Source organism: Leptodactylus fuscus, chromosome 2, assembly GCF_031893055.1.
Source record: "Leptodactylus fuscus isolate aLepFus1 chromosome 2, aLepFus1.hap2, whole genome shotgun sequence".
In the NCBI taxonomy this organism is placed as follows: Eukaryota; Metazoa; Chordata; class Amphibia; order Anura; family Leptodactylidae; genus Leptodactylus; species Leptodactylus fuscus.
The window spans coordinates 127,510,191-127,530,314 of NC_134266.1; the positions used below are offsets into that span (position 1 = coordinate 127,510,191).

At 41.6% G+C, this 20,124-nt stretch overlaps 1 protein-coding gene across 2 annotated transcripts in view; it reads left to right on the forward strand.

Annotated features, from left to right (window-relative positions):
* Window positions 1-516: 516 nt before the first annotated feature.
* The window catches only part of INPP5B (inositol polyphosphate-5-phosphatase B), a 73,479-nt gene continuing 53,871 nt past the window's right edge, over window positions 517-20,124 (forward strand). Inside the window, exons 1-6 of one of the 2 annotated variants that reach the window (XM_075264519.1) lie at window positions 517-630; window positions 2,121-2,184; window positions 4,906-4,986; window positions 6,809-6,906; window positions 11,958-11,987; window positions 18,838-18,948. In XM_075264519.1, coding sequence (XP_075120620.1) covers window positions 2,129-2,184; window positions 4,906-4,986; window positions 6,809-6,906; window positions 11,958-11,987; window positions 18,838-18,948 — 376 coding nt within the window. In that variant the 5' untranslated portion in view covers window positions 517-630; window positions 2,121-2,128. The remainder of the gene's footprint in view (window positions 631-2,120; window positions 2,185-4,905; window positions 4,987-6,808; window positions 6,907-11,957; window positions 11,988-18,837; window positions 18,949-20,124) is intronic. The other variant, XM_075264516.1, reaches the window with a different exon arrangement.

A 20,124-nucleotide genomic window follows, 5' to 3' on the forward strand; every position in this document is an offset into this window, starting at 1 on the left:
ATACCCCTTTAAGGACAAGCACGGACAGCAAAGGACACTGCATGCTGTCCCATTTAAAATCATGCAAAATGTCACGGACACAGCTAGTGTCCGATGCTAATGTCCTTGCAAGATTTTGCACAGACATTAGCATCGGACACTAGCTGTCGGACACCGACGGTAGTGTGAACGCTCCCTGAGTTATTACAAAAGACACATATCATCATACCACAAAGGGATGCATGTATGTGCTGTTATTGTGTGATGTATTGTGTGAAATGTGAACATGTACAAAGAACTCCATCTACCATAAGGAAATCCATTATGAATCTGTCTTTCAGAAACTTTCTGGGTTATTAGTAGATTGTCAGTGGAGATCCATCCACCTGTCATCCACATCAGCACAACAGCCTGTAGCTAAATTAATCCTGCCTGTACTTTATCTCCATCTAGTGGCAGAGACGGGAAGCACAGGCGATTACAAAAGAAACCACTGGTGACAGGAGGGGAAAGGAAATGCTGACGTAGCCCAGCAGATTGTAGGCCAGTGAGGGAGTAACTGTCTTGTATTCTTGTATTCTCCCAGCCTCCTCTGTGAAGAGGAAAACATCATCCAGTGGCTTCCATTTCACAGCCTAGCAGAGCTGATCGGTAAATGACTTGTTCCTGATAAATGTATTTGCTGTACATGGGTGTTGTCACATACCCACTTGCATGCAGATAATATGCTTGGGGTTGAGCTACTGTCAAAGGCTTTTGTGGCTTTGCAGCAAGACAAACTTGCTGACAGCTTTGGAGTTTGTTTTTGTATCCTTTCAGCTATAAACTTTGAGGGCGGCATGCATTTCCATGTATAGGGGCTGTATACCAAATGCTAATAGTGCCCCAGAAACATCTGTCAGGTCATGGCGTAACAGCAGGCTTCTGTGCAGAGATCACAGCGAGATCAAATGTGCTCCATTATACCCTCTGCGGGTATTATTACCAAAGATGGCGCATAGCATACAGCACTTAGGGTAACATCACATGGAGCAGATTTTCAGAATTTCTGTGACTGCAAATCTGTTCCATTATCTTCAACAGGACTGCCATTAAGATAACTCCTTTCAGTGATTTTTGGCAGTGTTTTCTCTCTTTAAAATCCCTTCAGCAAAATCCATCCAAACTGGATGCATCTTGTGTATAACCTGCATAGTTCAATATTTTTCTACAGTCACCCCCTCACACACAGCTTTTAACTTTGACATTGCACTACAGCTTTTTTATGTCACATATGGATAAGATTTGTTTGAAGAGGTTGTCTTGGATTTTTTTTATTTATGGCCTATCCTTAGGATATATATATAGCTGATCGGATTGGGTGCCAACAACTGGCCCCTGTTATTATTTTTTATTATTATTATTGTTTACTTATATAGCACCATTAATTCCATGGTGCTTTACATTTGGGGTCTATGTCTTCTTCAGTGCACAGAGCCTAAAGTGACAGGATCTGTGTCCTTTACAATGCAAAAGCATTGGTACTGCAGGTCAGCCTCCCACTGATCACATATTTATGGCCTACTATATGAATAATCATGAACAACACCTTTAACTCCTAAACACTATCCTGCAACTGTAAATGGCTACAAATTTGCAGTAACTTACACAGTTCTCCATTTCCTTTCTCCCAGAGACAGAATTGAGACTGAAGCATAGTAGAAAGCTTATTCTTAGCTTTTTTTCTTGTAAAAAGACCGTGCGTTTTCAAAAACATTGTTGCATATTTTAACTATAATATTTCTACCTGTATTTTTTGTGCAACTGCCCAGAAACCTAACTGTCTGACTTGGGATCCATAATGCATTATATGTTTGACTGTAATGATCCTTTTACAGGCACTGAACGACAATACATAACAGGGTCGTCACATGGCTCCTTTTACATTTACTTTACATTTTATTGCCAGCGCATTACCTGTTTACAGGGAAGATGACAAACAATGCATAAAAGATCCAAAAAGAAGAGTTTGCAGACTTCTTCCTTTCAGTATAGGACTCCCATCACTTGATACATTCAAATTAGTATTGAGTCAGTGCTAGGAATGCCGGAAAACAAATAAGATCTTTAGTTTTTAAGATTATTCAATTTTGTGTTTGCAGATGCAGTTATGGACCAGTCTATAGCAATCCAGGATACCCTGGACAAAGGAGAGAATTGCACCATAGTATCCTTTATACTACTATATCCACAATGTTTCCAAGTAGGTTGGTTTACCTTAATCACCTCAAGCCAACATCAGTATCGCAGGCACACGGTGGACATATTCGTATTACAGGGGCTGCCATGGGCCCATACTGTACCTCTGTGTGCCTCCAGTTTAATATGACATAACATTTCCTTAAAAGGAGGCTTTAAAGAGAAGTTGTCAGGGACTGTGGCGCTTTTGCAAGTGCCCTCACCCCTTTGCTATTTACTGTACATAACACAGATTTGTTTTATAGTGACTGTGCAATGTAATTACAGCCTGTCATAATATCACATGTCTGCTATAAAATAAATGTTGTGTAGTGTAAATAATAAAGTGGCCACACGCAGTGTTAAATGCGGCACAATCCCCCCCCCACAGTACAATATGCTCCACAGTGTCCCCACACAGTAAAATGTACTTCACACTGGCCCCCACACATCATAATGTGCTTCACAGTGGCCTCCACACATAATAATGTGCTCCACAGTGGCTCCCACATAGTATAATGTGCTCCACAGAGGCCCCCACACAGTATAATGTGCTACTCTGTGGCCCCCACACAGAATATGCTCCAAAGTGGTTCCCAAACAGTATGATAAGCTTCATGACAACCCCCACATAGTATACTATGATCCTCAGTGGCCCCACACAGTAAAATATGCTCCACACTAGCTAAACACATCATAATATGGTCCCCACAGTGGCCCCAAACAGTATAAAATGCTCTTAAGAGTTCCCCTTAAGCTGCTTCAGGCGAATGAATGTTCATACGGTTCGACACACCGATTAGTTTTAGTGCTACTAATATAAACTGGGGTCTATGATTGGCCCCAACATTGATGTCTGGGGTGTGTGACCTCAGTCACAGACTAGAAGAACCCTGAAGAAGATTCTGGGAGCCGTCAGAGTCCCAGGAGAGGTGAGTATAAGTATTTGTGATATTTAATCTCCTTTCCTGGGCTGGCTACTATTGGAAAGGAGCCCAGCATGTACAGACATCACATAATGCCAAGCCCTTTCCATTACTAATACGTATAGCGGTCAAGGAACCAGGCTTTCCCCGATCAATATCATAGCTCTGCAGTGCTTCCTCGGCCATCTCCAGCGGGCCCCATACCACTCCACTGTAACTGCAATCGTTACGCCACCCGTTACCAGTCTTCCACTGCCACAGCAGCTGCCACAGGGCCCAGGACATTAGGGGGCTCCAATGGGCCCCTGATGGAGGTATTTTGTGTTTGTGTGTGAAGGGGGCCACTTTAGAGCATAATACTGTGTGCAGGGGGCACTATGGGGCATTATAGTGTGTGCAGGGGCCACTATGGGACATAATAGTGTGTGCAGGAATGTGGTTTGTGCCGAGTAAAAAGGGGGGTGGGTTGGGCCATGTCAAATGTTCGCCTTGGGGCCCCACCATTCCTAGTTACGCCACTGATTGGAAAACTTCTGCACATCTGGAACTTATTCCATTAAAAGGGCTCTATCAGCAAAATTATGCTGATAGAGCCCCACATATACGTGAATAGCCTTTAAACGGCTATTCAGGCACCAGTAAAGTTATATTAAACTACCCCCCCGTTTTAAAATAAAACCCTAAAAAAGAATATGTTGTACTTACCTATCGTGCACGGTGGGCGGGCATTCAGGGTTCGACGACATCTTCAGCCACGCCTCCTCTTCCAACGATCTCCTACTACTACAGCTACTGCGCATGCACCCGCGATATTATTTATCAATGGCAGTTTGCAAGCGCCGGAGGAAGACGGGACTCGAGGACATTGCTGGAAGAGGAGGCGTGGATAAAGATGCCGTCGGACCCTGAATGCCCGCCCACCGTGCACGATAGGTAAGTACAACATATTCTTTTTTAGGGTTTTATTTTAAAATGGGGGGGGGGGGTAGTTTAATATAACTTTACCGGTGCCTGAATGGCCTTTTTAAAGGCTGTTCACGCATATGTGGGGCTCTATCAGCATAATTTTGCTGATAGAGCCCCTTTAAGGCTACATTTTACATCATGATTACCTCTACACTTGAAGAGACTATAATCACACTAGAATATAAATAAATAATTAGTGTATAATAAATGAAAAGAGATAATACTTAGCTGTAGTTTCAGATATTTCAGATATACAAATTGTATACATTGACTTTATGAAATAAGGAACCATGTTGTATATTATGCACTAATGAACACCCATTCCGTTCATTGACACCCAAAGGTTGCTGGGCATCCTAATGATCCCAACTGTAGCTGACTAGCACAATGGGCTATTAGGCTGTGGCATAAACGTTCTAATAAATCCCACCCAACAAATTGCAGAAAAATATGCACATCAGAAACGCTGCGATTTCCAAAACTATCAGCTCAAAGTCAAGTATACCCTAAAATAGTAGCAAAGAAAATGTTAGCTTATTCCACACAAAAATGGAAAAGCAGGCTTTCATACACCCAAAAGAAAAAAAAAAGTTACGAGTCTCAGCATAAAGCAACAAAAAATACAGGTTTTCTAAACAAATGCTTTTATTATTGCAAAAGCAGCCTAAACAAATTACACATTGGGTATTACCATAACTGTACTGAACAAGAAAATAGATGCCTACATTACATATGACATTCCTAATACAAGACTAACAACTCTATGTAAAATTCTAACTGAACATCAAAATATATTGAGCCTTGATCTATTTTATCATGCGGTACAAGGAGTCTTAATTAACCCTGATGGCAATGAAAGCAGACTCATTGGACTGGTAGAAAGCAAGGAGAGTACAGCGTAAGTATTGGAGAACATAAACACTTAGTCTATATAAATTACTAGTAAAATCCCCGCGGCTTCGCTCGCTGAAAATATATTAGATTGTTGGTTATGCTGGCTAAAGTAAAATTTTCAGTGTCACACTGTAATTGACATTTTCAGAGTGCAACAGTAGATCTTTTTTTCCACTTAAACATACCTCCCAACTTTTGAAGTACAATAAGAGGAACAAAATGTGTGGCACACTATGCACGACGTGGCAAATTTAGTTCCTCCCACTTTTATGTTGACTCCGCCCATTCTTCCATTCATTTTTCATGTGCCCTCACACAGTATAATCCTCCTACAGTCACCCATAAATTATATGCCCCCTTCATCTCCATCACCCAGTTTCAAGTCCCCCCTTCATCTGCCCCCTAGTTTCATGACCCCCCCTCCATCTGCCCCCAGTTTCATGTCCCCTACTCCATCTGCCCCAGTTTCATATCCCCCTCCATCTCTGTCGCCAGTTCCATGTTCCCCCTCCATCTTTGCCTCCAGTTTCATGTCCCCCATATCTGCCCCCAGTTTCATGCCCCCCTTTCATCTCTTCCCACAGTTTCATGTCTCCCTCCATCTTTGCCCCAGTTTCATGTACCCCCTTCCATCCCTGCCCCCAGTTTCATGCCCCGCCATCTCTGCCCCAGTTTCATGTCCCCCCTGCATCTCTGCCCCAGTTTCATGTCCCCCTCCATCTCTGCCCCAGTTTCATGTCCCCCCTCCATCTCTGCCGCAGTTTCATTCCTCCTCCGTCTCTGCCCCAGTTTCATGTCCCCTCTATCTCTGCCCCAGTTTCATGCCCCCCTCCATCTCTGCCCCAGTTTCATGTCCCCCCTCCATCTCTGCCCCCAGTTTCATGTCCCCCCCCTCCATCTCTGCCCCATTTTCATGTCGTTCTTCCCACTCCTTCATCTGTCCCTAGTTTCATGGGCCCCTTTCATTATGTTCCCCCACAATGTTTAACACAAAACAACACTGATACTCACCTTTCCCTCGCTACCCGCAGCTCTCTCCACAGTCCCACTTACAGAGTTGTAGGCATGATGTGAGTGACGTCATCACATCGCGCCTACACATCCAGGAGCCAGATCGCAGCTTTAAAGCAGGAGCTGAGTTGTGACAGCTCCTGCTTTACTCGCCTATCTATTCAACTCCGGACGCAGATGAGTTAAAACCGGGACATACCTCCCGCTGAACGGGACTGCTGGACAGGACCCTGAATCCGGGAATATCCCGCAGAATCTGGGACTGTTGGGAGGCATGCTTAAAACTTTTACTTATTTTGGCATTTTACTAATTTTAACAACTTTTTTTTCATTTCAACATTTTTATTGATGTTACATATTCAATACATATTATGTAGTATAAACTATTACAACTATATTTTAAACTATTTTTTTTATCAAAAATTTTAATTTATGCCCCTTACACAAACATCTAAAATATTTACACCCAATTAACAATATAATGCAACCCTCTCCCCTCCCTCCAGTGTAATCAAGTAATCAAGTAATTCACGGATAAAAAGAGTAAAACTGGTTTACAGTTACACGACTATCTATTGTTAATGCACCACTTTGGGTCCATTTGATATCTACGTCCATTGGACACATACAGTAGACAGCTCATGGACCAAAATTCTGGTGGTATTGAGAAGGGCTAAATTACAGATTCCTAATACAGCTATTCAGCAATAAGTTTCATGTCTCTGAGCAATGTGGAGTGATAATGATGTTCTAAATCCATTTGGTTGGGGTCAATAGACATCTGTAAATTGTTAGTTCTTTACTCGTCTTTATAGTGTATTTATGTACAAGCACAGAAGAATGGCTATCAGTGCCGAGGATGTGTCGTTGGATTTTATCATTCCATTGGATAAAGGAATTACCATTGAAGAAGGTAAATAAAGTACATCAAATTGGAATAATTCATGAAAGCTTCCTGTATATTTTCTTACTTCAAACAGACTGTCTTAAAGTGTAACTCCCGTTTCATTGACGTTATTTTCACTATTGTATTGGGGGTGTGGTGAACAGTTTTATTTTATACTTTATTAATCTATCAAACTTCCTTTTAATAGAAAACAGACTGTAAAGTTCCCATTAGTAATGCTCTAAATAAGCATTGCCAGGAGACATGTACACGGTATACATGTACTCAATGTAGCATATAGAGCTGAAGAATTTACCAAAGGAAAATGGCCACTTCAATTGGCTGTATGGGAGCCTGCACATGGAGTTTCCGCTCGCTCATTCTGAATGTAAAACTTGTTCTGAGTGAGCGGCGTAAAAAACAGATCCCATTCACTTGAATTGGTGCTGGCATACGCGCTTATCACATAGAAAGCAATAGGTAAAAAAGCCTCCCATTGATTTCAATGGGGAGTGCGCATATGCCGACACCCATTCAAGTCAATGGGATCTGTTTTTTACGCCTCTCACTCTGATCGAGTTTTACGTTCAGAATGAGCGAGTCTAAACTCCGTGTGCAGGCTCCCTATCTTTGGTTTAATATCAACTGGAAATATAGTTCTGGTATCCCAAGAAAGTTGAGATTTAAGAACAAGCTATAACAGAATCTGAGATAGTTAAAACACATTCAGGAATTACAACTTAAAGGGGTCGTCCATGCAAAAATGGACAAACCTTTTAACTTTAAAATCAGGTAGGGGCATTGAAAAAAAAATGCATAGTCACCTGTCCCCGATGCTTCGGTGTCCTCCCGCGCGTCCCGGTTCTTCTGGTCCGGCATCTTTTCCCGGGGTCTCTTCTGGAGCTCCGCTTAAGCCACTGATTGGCCTCAGCAGTCACGTGACCACTGAGGCCAATCAGTGAACGGCCTGCAATCCTATTAATATTATAAATGTGAAAGTTTGTGAGTTTGTGGGTTTGTGTGTTTGGATGTTTGCATGTTCGGATGTTTGTTCCTCAATCACGGAAAAACCGCTCCACCGATTTGGCTGAAATTTTCCACAAACATAGTCATTACATTTGATTAAACAATAGGCTACTTTTTGTCACAATAGCGCACATACGTTTGTGCCAGGACCCCCACAAAACCCAAACTCACACCACCATCTCTGCAATCTCACACACTTTGGACCATAGCAAGCCACAAAATTCATATTGCCCTCTACAGCCTAGCCCCTAACCCCACACAATCACATATACATATACTTTACCACTTTGCCCCTCACCTTAACGATTCTCCAGGAGGCGCTCTTTAACGCTCCGGAGCAGCCATGTTTGCCGACCCCCACCACTCTGACAATCCGCGACACCGCCCACCTATGTCAATACCCCTAGGCGGTCTAATAAATGCAAAAAAAAAAAGTTTAAAAAAAGTAAAAAAAATATAAAAAAATAAATAAAAAGGATAAAAAATTCAAATCACCCCCCTTTCCCTAGAACACATATAAAAGTAGTTAAAAACTGTGAAACACATACATGTTAGGTATCCGCGCGTCCTAAATCGTCCGCTCTACAAAGTTATACAAATATTTTTCCTGTTCGTTAAACGCCGTAGCGGGAAAAATGGTCAAAAGTGCCAAACCGCCATTTTTTCACTGTTTTGATTCTGCTAAAAATTTGAATAAAAAGTGATCAAAGCAATAACATTTCCCGAAAATGGTAGAACTACAAAGTACACCCATTCCCGCAAAAAAAGACGCCCTATACATCCCCGTACACGCATGTATAAAAAAGTTACGGCTGTCGGAATATGGCGACTTTTCAAAAAATAATTTTTTAACACAGTTTTGGATTTTTTTTAAGGGGTCAAAATGTAAATAAAACCATATAAATTTGGTATCCCCGGAATCGTAACGAAGCACAGAATACAGGGGACATGTCATTTTGGTTGCACAGTGAACGCCGTAAAACCAAAGCCCGTAAGAAAGTCGCAGAAATGCATTTTTTTCTTCAAATCCACCCCATTCTCAATTTTTTCCCTGCTTCCCAGTACATTATATAGAATAAATAATGGTGGCATCATGAAGAAAAATTTGTCCCAGGAAAAATTAAGACGTCATATGGCTCTGGGAGCGGAGAAATAAAAAAGTTATGGGGTTTAGAAGGAGGGGAGTCAAAAACGAAAATCAAAAAATGCCATCGGCGGGAAAGGGTTAACTTCAAATACTTCTGTCCCAAAGTCACTATGTAAAGTTTCTCACAACACCGTATAGCAGCTCAAATACAACTGAACTTCAACACAAAAGTCTCACGTATTCTTTGAATTACAGAAAAAACAAGATACAAAGTTACATTTCATATCCCATACCATATACACACTACGAAAACCTTACCCACGCCTGTATATACCCACTTCTACAATCACCGCAGACGAAGTCGCGGGTACCAGCTAGTGTCACTATATATAAAACCAAAGATACAGCCATTTGAAGTGCTTCATCTCTGTATATTTATAATATAGGCTAAGTTCACATCAGTTTTTTCACTGTTTTACCTCTGATAAAAATTTCAATTATAAGTGACCAAAGAAATAGATATTCCCCAAAATGGTATAAATAAAAAGTACACCTGGCCTGACAAAAAAGATGAGCTATGCACGGAAATATAAAAAAACTGACTTTTAGGCTGGTCTTAAACGACCGTAATGCTTTTACGGTCCGCAAGTTGCTGATCATCAACATAGACTCCGCAGATGCCCGTAAACTGCCGCACTCGCCCATAGAGTTCTATGGGCGAGTCCATGCAGTGCCGTGAATTACGGCCATGTTCTATAAAGTGCTGACCTCGGTTGCGGCCCGGCACACCACGGATAAAATATCCGGTGGTGTAAGAGGCCGTATTGAATATAATGTATCCGCAAATGGTCCGCAATTGAAAACCCTCAATTGCGGACCATTTGCGGTCTTAAACTACGGTCGTGTAAGACCAGCCTTAGAATGAAAATTTGCTAAGTTTTAGAATTTTGTTAAGGGGTTAAAATGTAAATAAAACTATAAATTTGGCACTTCCTGAATTATACTGAAACATATAGGTGACTTGTCATTTTGGCTGTAGAGAGAATGCCAATAAGACTGAAATGCACTTTGTCTCCAATTCCACTCTCTTCTGAATTATTTTTTGCCAGCTTCCCAGTACATTGTACAGAATAATAAATGGTCATGAAGAACAATTTGTCCCGCAAACATTAAGCCCTCATATGGCTCTTTGGCTTTGTGAACGGAAAATTAAAAAAATTATGGTGTTTGGAAAGTGGGGAGTCAAAAACGAAAATAGAAAAATATCCCAGAAGGGAAGGGGTTAACTGCTTGCTTATGGCAACTGCATATTTCACATTAGTTTAACAGAAACAGATGATTATATATCAACTGACCACAGAGAGCCAAGCACAAATCGTACAAGAAATTGGCAGTGTATAAGGCACTTAAATCATGGCTGGGTAAAATGTAAAGGGGTTGCCCAGGATAAACAAAAAATTTAACCCCTTAGCGACCCTTGACGTAACTGTACGTCATGGGTCGCATGGGGATGTATGGAGCGAGCTCACACGCTGAGCTCGCTCCATACACGGCAGATGCCGGCTGTATCATACAGCCAGGACCTGCCACTAACAGCAGCGGTCGGTGCCCGAGCCGATCGCTGCTGTTAACCCTTTACACACTGCGGTCAAACGTGACCGCAGTGTGTAAACGGCGCCGGCGGCATGGGCGCCGCCATGCTTCGCCGATCGCCGCCCTCCTGAACGTCACATGAGGGCGGTGATCGGTTGCTATGACAGCCGGAAGCCTATTGAAGGCTTCCAGGCTTGTCTCTGCACTAGATCTATTAGACGATGCCAGAGGCATCGTCTAATAGAAGTGCTGGGATTCTGCTATTCACTGCAGTACTGTAGTATTGCAGTGAATAGTATGAGCGATCAGACTCCCTAGGTTTCAAGGTACCTAAGGGGTCTGATCATAAATGTATAACAAGAAAAAAAAAAGTTTTTAAAAGTATTAAAAAAATAAAAAAAATATAAAAGTTCAAATCACCCCCCTTTCCCTAGATTAGCTATAAAAGTAATTAAAGAACATTAAACATAAACATATTAGGTATCCCTGCGCTCCAAAATGCCCGAACTATTAGAATATTAAAACATTTATCCCGTACTGCGAACGGCGTAGCGGCAAAAAAAATAAAAACCGCCAAAAAAGCGTTTTTTTCAACACTTTGCCTCCTATAAAAAATTGAATAAAAAGTGATCAAACCATCAGATCTTTCCCCAAATGGTATCAATAGAAACGTCATCTTGTCCCGCATAAAAAGACACCACAACCAGCTCCATACATGGAAATATGAAAAAGTTACAGGTGTTAGAACATGATGACACAAAATTTTTTTTCTATTTTGCAAAGTTTATCATTTTTTTAAAAGTATCAAAACATTTCAAATACTATATAAATTTGGTATCACCGCGTTCGTACTGACACGTAGAACACAGGTAACATGTCATTTGTACCAAACAGTGAACGCTGTAAAAATTAAACCCATAAGAAAATGGCGCAAATGCATTTTTTCTCCAATTGCGCCTCATTCTGAATTTTTTTCCAGCTTCCCAGTACATTGCACAGCATATTGAATGATGCCATTACAAAGTACAATTTGTCCCACAAACAATAAGCCATCATGTGACTCTGTGAACTGAAAAATGAAAAAGTTATGGCTCTTGAAATGTGAGGAGGGAAAAACGAAAATGCGAAACCAAAAAATGGCCGGGTCCTTAAGGGGTTAACACTAAGCTAAACCTTCTCTCCTGCCTAACTTCTAATTTTACTCCATTTAAAAATATGTATATATTTATATTTTGTCTGGGTTTAGTGTATAATTCAAATATTATGTAGCAGTTGTCTACTCTGGTCAGTAGGTGGCAGATATGAGATGCACATGGTAGTAATATTAAAGCTAACACATTTTCTAACTTTGAGTCTTTGGTTTAATTTGTAGTGACATCCTATGAGAGATTCCATATCATTGGTAAGTTATTCTTTATACAATTGACATTTTATTTCATTTTTTTTTAAATGTAGATTGTGAGCCCCATATAGGGATCAAAATGTACATATATAAATATATATATATATATATATATATATATATATATATATATATATATATACAGTCCTATGAAAAAGTTTGGGCACCCCTATTAATCTTAATCATTTTTAGTTCTAAATATTTTGGTGTTTATAACAGTCATTTCAGTTTGATATATCTAATAACTGATGGACACAGTAATATTTCAGGATTGAAATGAGATTTATTGTACTAACAGAAAATGTGCAATATGCATTAAACCAAAATTTGACCAGTGCAAAAGTATGGGCACTTCAACAGAAAAGTGACATTAATATTTAGTAGATCCTCCTTTTGCAAAGATAACAGCCTCTAGTCGCTTCCAGTAGCTTTTAATCAGTTCCTGGATCCTGGATGAAGGTATTTTGGACCATTCCTCTTTACAAAACAATTCAAGTTCAGTTAGGTTTGATGGTCGCCGAGCATAGACAGCCCGCTTCAAATCATCCAGATGTTCAATGATATTCAGGTCTGGGGACTGGGATGGCCATTCCAGAACATTGTAATTGTTCCTCTGAATGAATGCCTGAGTCGATTTGGAGCGGTGTTTTGGATCATTGTCTTGCTGAAATATCCATCCCCGGCGTAACTTCAACTTCATCACTGATTCTTGAACATTATTCTCAAGAATCTGCTGATACTGAGTGGAATCCATGCGACCCTCAACTTTAACAAGATTCCCGGTGCCGGCATTGGCCACACAGCCACAAAGCATGATGGAACCTCCACCAAATTCTACAGTGGGTAGCAAGTGTTTTTCTTGGAATGCTGTTTTTTTTGGACGCCATGCATAATGCCTTTTTGTATGACCAAACAACTCAATCTTAGTTTCATCAGTCCACAGGACCTTCTTCCAAAATGAAGCTGGCTTGTCCAAATGTGCTTTTGCATACCTCAGGCGACTCTGTTTGTGGTGTGCTTGCAGAAACGGCTTCTTTCTTATCACTCTCCCATACAGCTTCTCCTTGTGCAAAGTGCGCTGTATTGTTGACTGATGCACAGTGACACCATCTGCAGCAAGATGATGCTGCAGCTCTTTGGAGGTGGTCTGTGGATTGTCATTGACTGTTCTCACCATTCCTCTTTTCTGCCTTTCTGATATTTTTCTTGGCCTGCCTCTTCTGGGCTTAACAAGAACTGTCCCTGTGGTCTTCCATTTCCTTACTGTGTTCCTCACAGTGGAAACTGACAGGTTAAATCTCTGAGACAACTTTTTGTATCCTTCCCCTGAACAACTATGTTGAACAATCTTTGTTTTTAGATCATTCGAGAGCGGGCTGTCCATGCTCGGCGACCATCAAACTTAACTGAACTTGAATTGTTTTGTAAAGAGGAATGGTCCAAAATACCTTCATCCAGGATCCAGGAACTGATTAAAAGCTACAGGAAGCGACTAGAGGCTGTTATCTTTGCAAAAGGAGGATCTACTAAATATTAATGTCACTTTTCTAGTGAGGTGCCCATACTTTTGCACCGGTCAAATTTTGGTTTAATGCATATTGCACATTTTCTGTTAGTACAATAAACCTCAATTCAATCCTCAAATATTACTGTGTCCATCAGTTATTAGATATATCAAACTGAAATGGCTGTTGCAAACACCAAAATATTTAGAACTAAAAATGATTAAGATTAATAGGGGTGCCCAAACTTTTTCATAGGACTGTATATACATATATGACATTTTATGAATAGAATATAAGGGGGCTTTGAACTGCTTACAGTAGTAATTGTATAGAAAGATTAAACGTTTTGTCCTGTGATTTCATTTCTTTTCATTTATGGGCCTCACCTATCTAACCACATTACATTTATCACTTCTATTCCTTTTGGGGCCTCTCAATAAATTGATATGTAACTGGGGCAGCCATACAAGTCATATGCATTTCTTTTTGGTACTAATTTCCATGCAAATCCAACCCATTGCATAGCACAGAAAGAGCATGTAGTGGAGTTCAAAAACCCATAGCATGTCTAGAATCTGCTACAGTCTGTTTTGGTAGTCTGGGCATTAGCAGATTATTTTATTCCCATAAAGAAGTAGTCTACCCAGAAGCAGAACAATACTATTTACCTTTCCTGGGTTTTAGCTAAACCTCTATATCTAAACCTCAAACTGAATGCTGTAGTGATTCAAGTCTTGTCAATTTCCTATGACCACTTGTGACAGGCAGTTGTTAACTGGTGTTGTGTCCTCCTAGATTTTTGCCTCATAGTCTTCTTGAGTCTTCATAGATCTCTGAAAACAGACAAAAATAGCTACATTAAAATCAAAGAGGAAGATCATGTCTTAAAACCTCTGCTGTGTGGTTTGTCCTTGCCCTGCTTAACTTGATTGATTGGTCTCTCCCTATTATATTATAAGAATAAAAAACAAAAGAGACACCGAGCACACTATATAGTGTAGAATGTCTGATAAATTTTGGTGGAAATAACCAGAAGATTTAAAAGGACCAAACGGCCTCTCACCTGATGAGGTTGTGACAATCGCTCACAACTACGTTTGGGGTTTACCGTCAGGTGGAGGAGGCAGCACGTCTGATGGACACCGGCCAAGGCCAGGGAAGATAGAGTTTTCAATGAAATGGAAAGACGGCGCTCTCAGGTCACAACAGGATTTTATTCAAAAAGACAATGATGCATCATTGTCTTTTTGAATAAAATCCTGTTGTGACCTGAGAGCGCCGTCTTTCCATTTCATTGAAAACTCTATTATATTATAAGGAGAGACATGGTCTGACTCTATTCTCTGGGATGTAATTAGGAGAACAGTGCCTCTGTATGCTGCCCTCTAGGGGCAGCCCCCTTAACATCATGCATGACTCAGTTAATAAGCCTACTGATACGATGCGGGGTTTATTGCCAAACCAGTATTTCTATTCCGAAAGGAACAGATTCCCAGCTATGGACAGCGCTGTTTCAGTCTTTTGGACCTCCTCAGCATATTATTATTATTGTTTATTTATATAGCACCATTAATTCCATGGTGCTTTACATTTGGGGGTTACATACAATACACAAAATATACAGGTAGATATAATACTAACAGTGACCGACTGGCACGGTGGGGTAGAGGGCCCTGCCCGTAAGGGCTTACAATCTATGGTGGAAGGACGTAGAGACAGAAGGAGAGGGGGAGACTGTGCAGATGGTGATGAGGTGATAGTGTTATTGGGGGTTGTAGGCCTTCCTGAATAGGTGATTCTTCAGGGCCTTCTTGAATCCTGTGATTGTCGGGGTCAGTCTTATGTGTTTTGGTAGGGAGTTCCAGAGTATGGGGGATGCACGGGAGAAATCTTGGAGACGCAAAAAATCATAATTTCTTTTGCAGGCTGCATAGACCAGCCTGCAAAAGTAAAAGCTTGCAGACAAGCCTGGGTGCCTTGTAAAGGCTCCCGGCTGTCATGCCAACGTGACGTCGGCCCTGGACCGTGGCGCCGGAGGGGTTAGACAACCATAGTTACACACCCGACATGCGCCGTACTATTACGGCGCATGTCGGGAAGGGGTTAAGGTGGACTGGAGGGGGCATAGCGCAGGGATACTGGTTTGGCAGAATGAGAGACTATAGACCAGGGTCAGGGGATAATCATACACATTAGGGAGAATGCATGCCTACATAGGTGTACGGAGACTTACAAGTCATTCCTGCTCCGCCAGAATACCTAGTGGAGCAGGAATGACTTGTAAGTCTCCGTACGCCTATGTAGGCACACACTCTCCCTAATGTGTATGATTATCCCCTGATCAAGGAGAGACATGTAAGTCATGCTGAGCTGAGATGGGAGATATCGCAAAGTGGATATTTCTCCCCTTCTGTGGCTTGTCGTCTCTCAAATGCTGCTTTTAATATGGAAGCCTGTTGGGCAGGATGAAAGTGATTACTGCTTCTCTGACCTCGGACTAGGTTACAGACCATGCACAAGATTTTATTCAGAACCCAGGCCAGACCCCAAAATTAATGCAGATTTTAGGAGAGCAGCACACAACCGTGTTTTACCTGTTTTTTGTGGGGACGATTGCCGGGTCCCCGATTGATCAGGAGCATTGGGGACCAAAAGTCCCCCTAAAGCCTCCTTGTGAATGGAGCGCCAATGCACTTGAAAGACCGGTGCGCTATTAGGGCCTGTGTACAAGGAGTTAACGCAAGCGCATTTTAGCATAATACACGTGTATAGAATACATGTGTGAAACTAACACTCCGGCTCCGTTCCCACGGAGTAACGCGCCACTCATTTAGACACATAAACACATGTCAGAGCGAGGCGCTTCAAAACAGATCCCATTGACTTCAATGGGTGCTGGCTTCCGCACGCTACACATTGAAATCAATGCGTTATAAAGCCTGCCATTGATTTCAATGTGTAGCACGCGTAAGCCGGCACCCATTGAAGTCAATGGGATCTGTTTTGAAGCGCCTCGCTCTGACACGTGTTTACGTGTCTAAATGAGCGGCGCGTTACTCCGTGGGAACGGGACCTCCCATTTACTTCAATGAAATTTTTTATACGTGTAACAAAAATGTCAAAATATGCGTCGCTTTTTTTTGGCGCGTATTTTTCTGCTCTTTTACATGTGTAAAAATTTTCAGTGAAGTCAATGGGAGTGTTATTTTTACACATGAATTTTATACATGTGTATTATGCTAAAATGCGCTTGTGTTAACTCCGTGTGCACAGGCTCTTAGAAGTAATGCAACTCAGGAAAAGTCTTGTATATGAGCGAGGAATATAATATGTTAGTCTTAGGTCATTGAGTGAGTGGAGAGCACGGGTTGGGCGGTAGACAGAGATGAGGGAGGAAATGTAGGGAGGTGCAGCATTGTGGCGAGCCTTGTGAATGAGGGTGATAAGTTTATATTGTTTACTATAAACTACTGCATTTACTATATTACAGAGTTTGTCAAACTTGCTAATAACAAATTAACAAATTTTTTGACAGTGTTGTTGATTTGGTGTTTGGATTTTACTCATACGACTATGTCATTATTATGGTATATATGAATGCATGGAGCATTGAGTCTAAGGGTCCATTCACACAGAGTAAACGCGCGCTCATTTTGGCAAAATACACGTGTAAAAAATACACGTGTAAAATAAGACTCCCATTGACTTCAATGACATTTTTTTACATTTGTAAACAACACGTCAAAATACACATCAAAAAAACACCTAAAAAAACACGTGTAAAATGTCATTGAAGTAAATGGGAGTCTTATTTTTACACATGTATTCTTTACACGTATATTTTGCCAAAATGAGCGCGCGTTTACTCCATGTGAATGACCCTAAGAGTTATTAGTGGAGCCACGGACAAAAATAGAACGTCCTGTTTTTTGATGAGTCATTCACATGGTTCATTAAAAAATGTGAATAGGTCTTTTCCTATTTGTGTAAATAATGCCTTAATTTTTAGAAACACTGGTTATGGCTCTTTTGTGACAATGCCAGATCTTCATATTCTTGTGGAGGTGAAGCATGAATAAATATCATATTAAATAGAAGACCACTTCAAGTCCTGGTTGACAGACACAATACTAGCTTGTATCATACATCTTACATACATGCAGGGCCGGCTCCAGGTTTTTATGGGCCCTTGGGCGACAGAGCCTCAGTGGGCCCCCTTGTAAAGGAGGCGGGGGAGTCGAGACACTGTGCGTCGCAGATGAAGCGAGTGACGTCATGCAGGAGTGTGGCGTCACCAACGCCATACCTCCCAATTTTTAAAGAGAAGAAAGAGGAGCAAAATTTGGCTCCACCCACTTTTGTTGATTCCACCCATTCTCATTCATTTATCATGTGCTCCCACACAGTACAATCCTCCTACAGTCACCCGTAAATTATATGCCCCCCCTCCATCTCTCCCCCAGTTTCATATACACCCTTCCTTTGCCCCCAGTTTTATGTCCCCCCTCCATCTCTGTCCCCAGTTTCATGACGTTCTCCCCCTTCATCTGCCCACAGTTTCATGTCCCCGTCTCTGCCCCAGTTTCATGCTGTTCTCTCCCCACCCCCTTCATCTGCCCCAGTGTCATGCCATTCCCCCCTCCGCTTCATTTGCCCCCCAGTTTCATTGGGCCCCCTCCATCTTTGTCCCCAGTTTCATGCCGTTCTCTCCCCACCACCTTCATCTTCCCCAGTGTCATACCGTTCCCCCCCTCCCCTTCATTTGCCCCCCAGTTTCATGGGCCCCCTTCATTATGTTCCACCTTTATATTTAATACAAAACAAACACTTACACTCACCTTCCATCACTCACCTTCCATCGATCCCCTGACGCTCCTCTCTCCAGTCACATACGCGATTAAAGCAGGAGCTGTGAGTTCAGCTCCTGCTTAGCTGCGGCCCGGCTTGCGTGTGTAGGCGTGATGACGTCATCGCGCCTACACACGCAAGCCGGGCCGGAGCTTTAAAGTAGGAGCTGAGCTCACAGCTCCTGCTTTAATCGCGTATGTATTCCAGCTCATCAGCGGACGGACGCCGATGAGCTGAAATCGTGACAGGCAAGTGCCGGGGGGCCCCCCAGAGGCTCTGTGGGCCCCGGCATTTGCCCGACTATGCCGTGCGCTGACGCCGGCCCTGATACATGTATCTTACATATCTTACATTGACCCTCATATTAAGTAGAAGACCACGTCAAGTTCTGACTTTGCGTTTTCATTTATTTGTTCTTTTTCTTTCTTTTACTTGTGTCAGTAATATGTGTAATAGAAAATGAAAGAATCTGCTATATTTTCACTTTCATCCTTCAGGCTCTGACATCATGGTGAGGATAAAGACTCCAGATACCGAGCTTGAGATTCAGCTTCCGTTTGGTTCCCACACCCAGGAATTTCTATATAAAGTCAGTCAGTCACTTCAGGGTAAGAATGATGCATTGTTACGATTTTTAGACTATAGCCCCACATAGAGAAACACAGCAAAAACCGCTACGTTTTTTTATGCAGCGTTTTTACAGAGTTTTCCTCTGCGAACATTCTTCGTTTATTATACCTATAAGGAAAACGCCAGTGTTTCCGCAGGTATAATTGACATGTTTCAATTTTCAAACATGCACACGTTTTTTGAAAACGCAGCTTTTCCTCTGCAGATTTTTTTCTGCAATGTGTGGATGGCGTTAGTTTTTTATTTTGCTGCATTTCTGCAACTCATACAAATCACAGAGTGCATCAGAGTCACACAGGGTTGTTTTCTGACTGGTTCTGACCTGCTGCTGTTTCAAGCCTGAGCCATGTTCTGCAATAGGGCATAGTCCTGTGAAAGTACTGATAGACTGGTGCATAGCTTGTTCAGTAAATCTTCCTCAAGGTTTATAGAAATAACTTGTACAAATATCTGCAGTGTGTTAGAGTCTAGCCTTGTGTTAAAAAAATACTTTTACCCATGTTATCTTAACATCTGCTTCTATTATTGGAGCAGGCAGTCAAAAGGTCAGAAATTTCCTTATTAGTTAAGATGGGTGGCCCATGCTTTATTCCCAAGCTCCAAGGAGGGAGGATCTCCGAAATCTCATGTGGCATATTTTGTTGTAGCTTGTGGAATTTAAAAGTGTAACTCTTTCATTGCACACTAATAATTGTACAATGTACATAAATTATTGTGTACAGGTGGAACCAGAAACTTTTCTAGTCAGGTTAGGGCTCTATTTCTTTTATATGTTACATGGTTAGTTATTGTGTAACTTAAATTAATTGTGCAACTGTGAAAAATGGAATGGCATATAAAAATATGTTTCTAATATACAAGTAGTCTTTAAAGAGGACCTTTCACAGCCTCTGCCATGTCCAGCTCTTTGTAACATTTAATAGTTGCTGCTCCACTAATTCCCGCACAGTTGGAATTTATTCTCTAGCCACCACCATTCCTGAGCAATAAGTGCTGTTAAGCAAAGTTCATTCTAGTGTTTGTCTCTCCGTTATTCGGGTCCACATTGGGATCTGAAACACAGAGAACAGTGAGAACAGTCCTCTATAAAATCGGACGCCTATGGACCCCTTTGACTATAATGGGGCCACCCGGTGTCCGTCAGGTTTCCACTG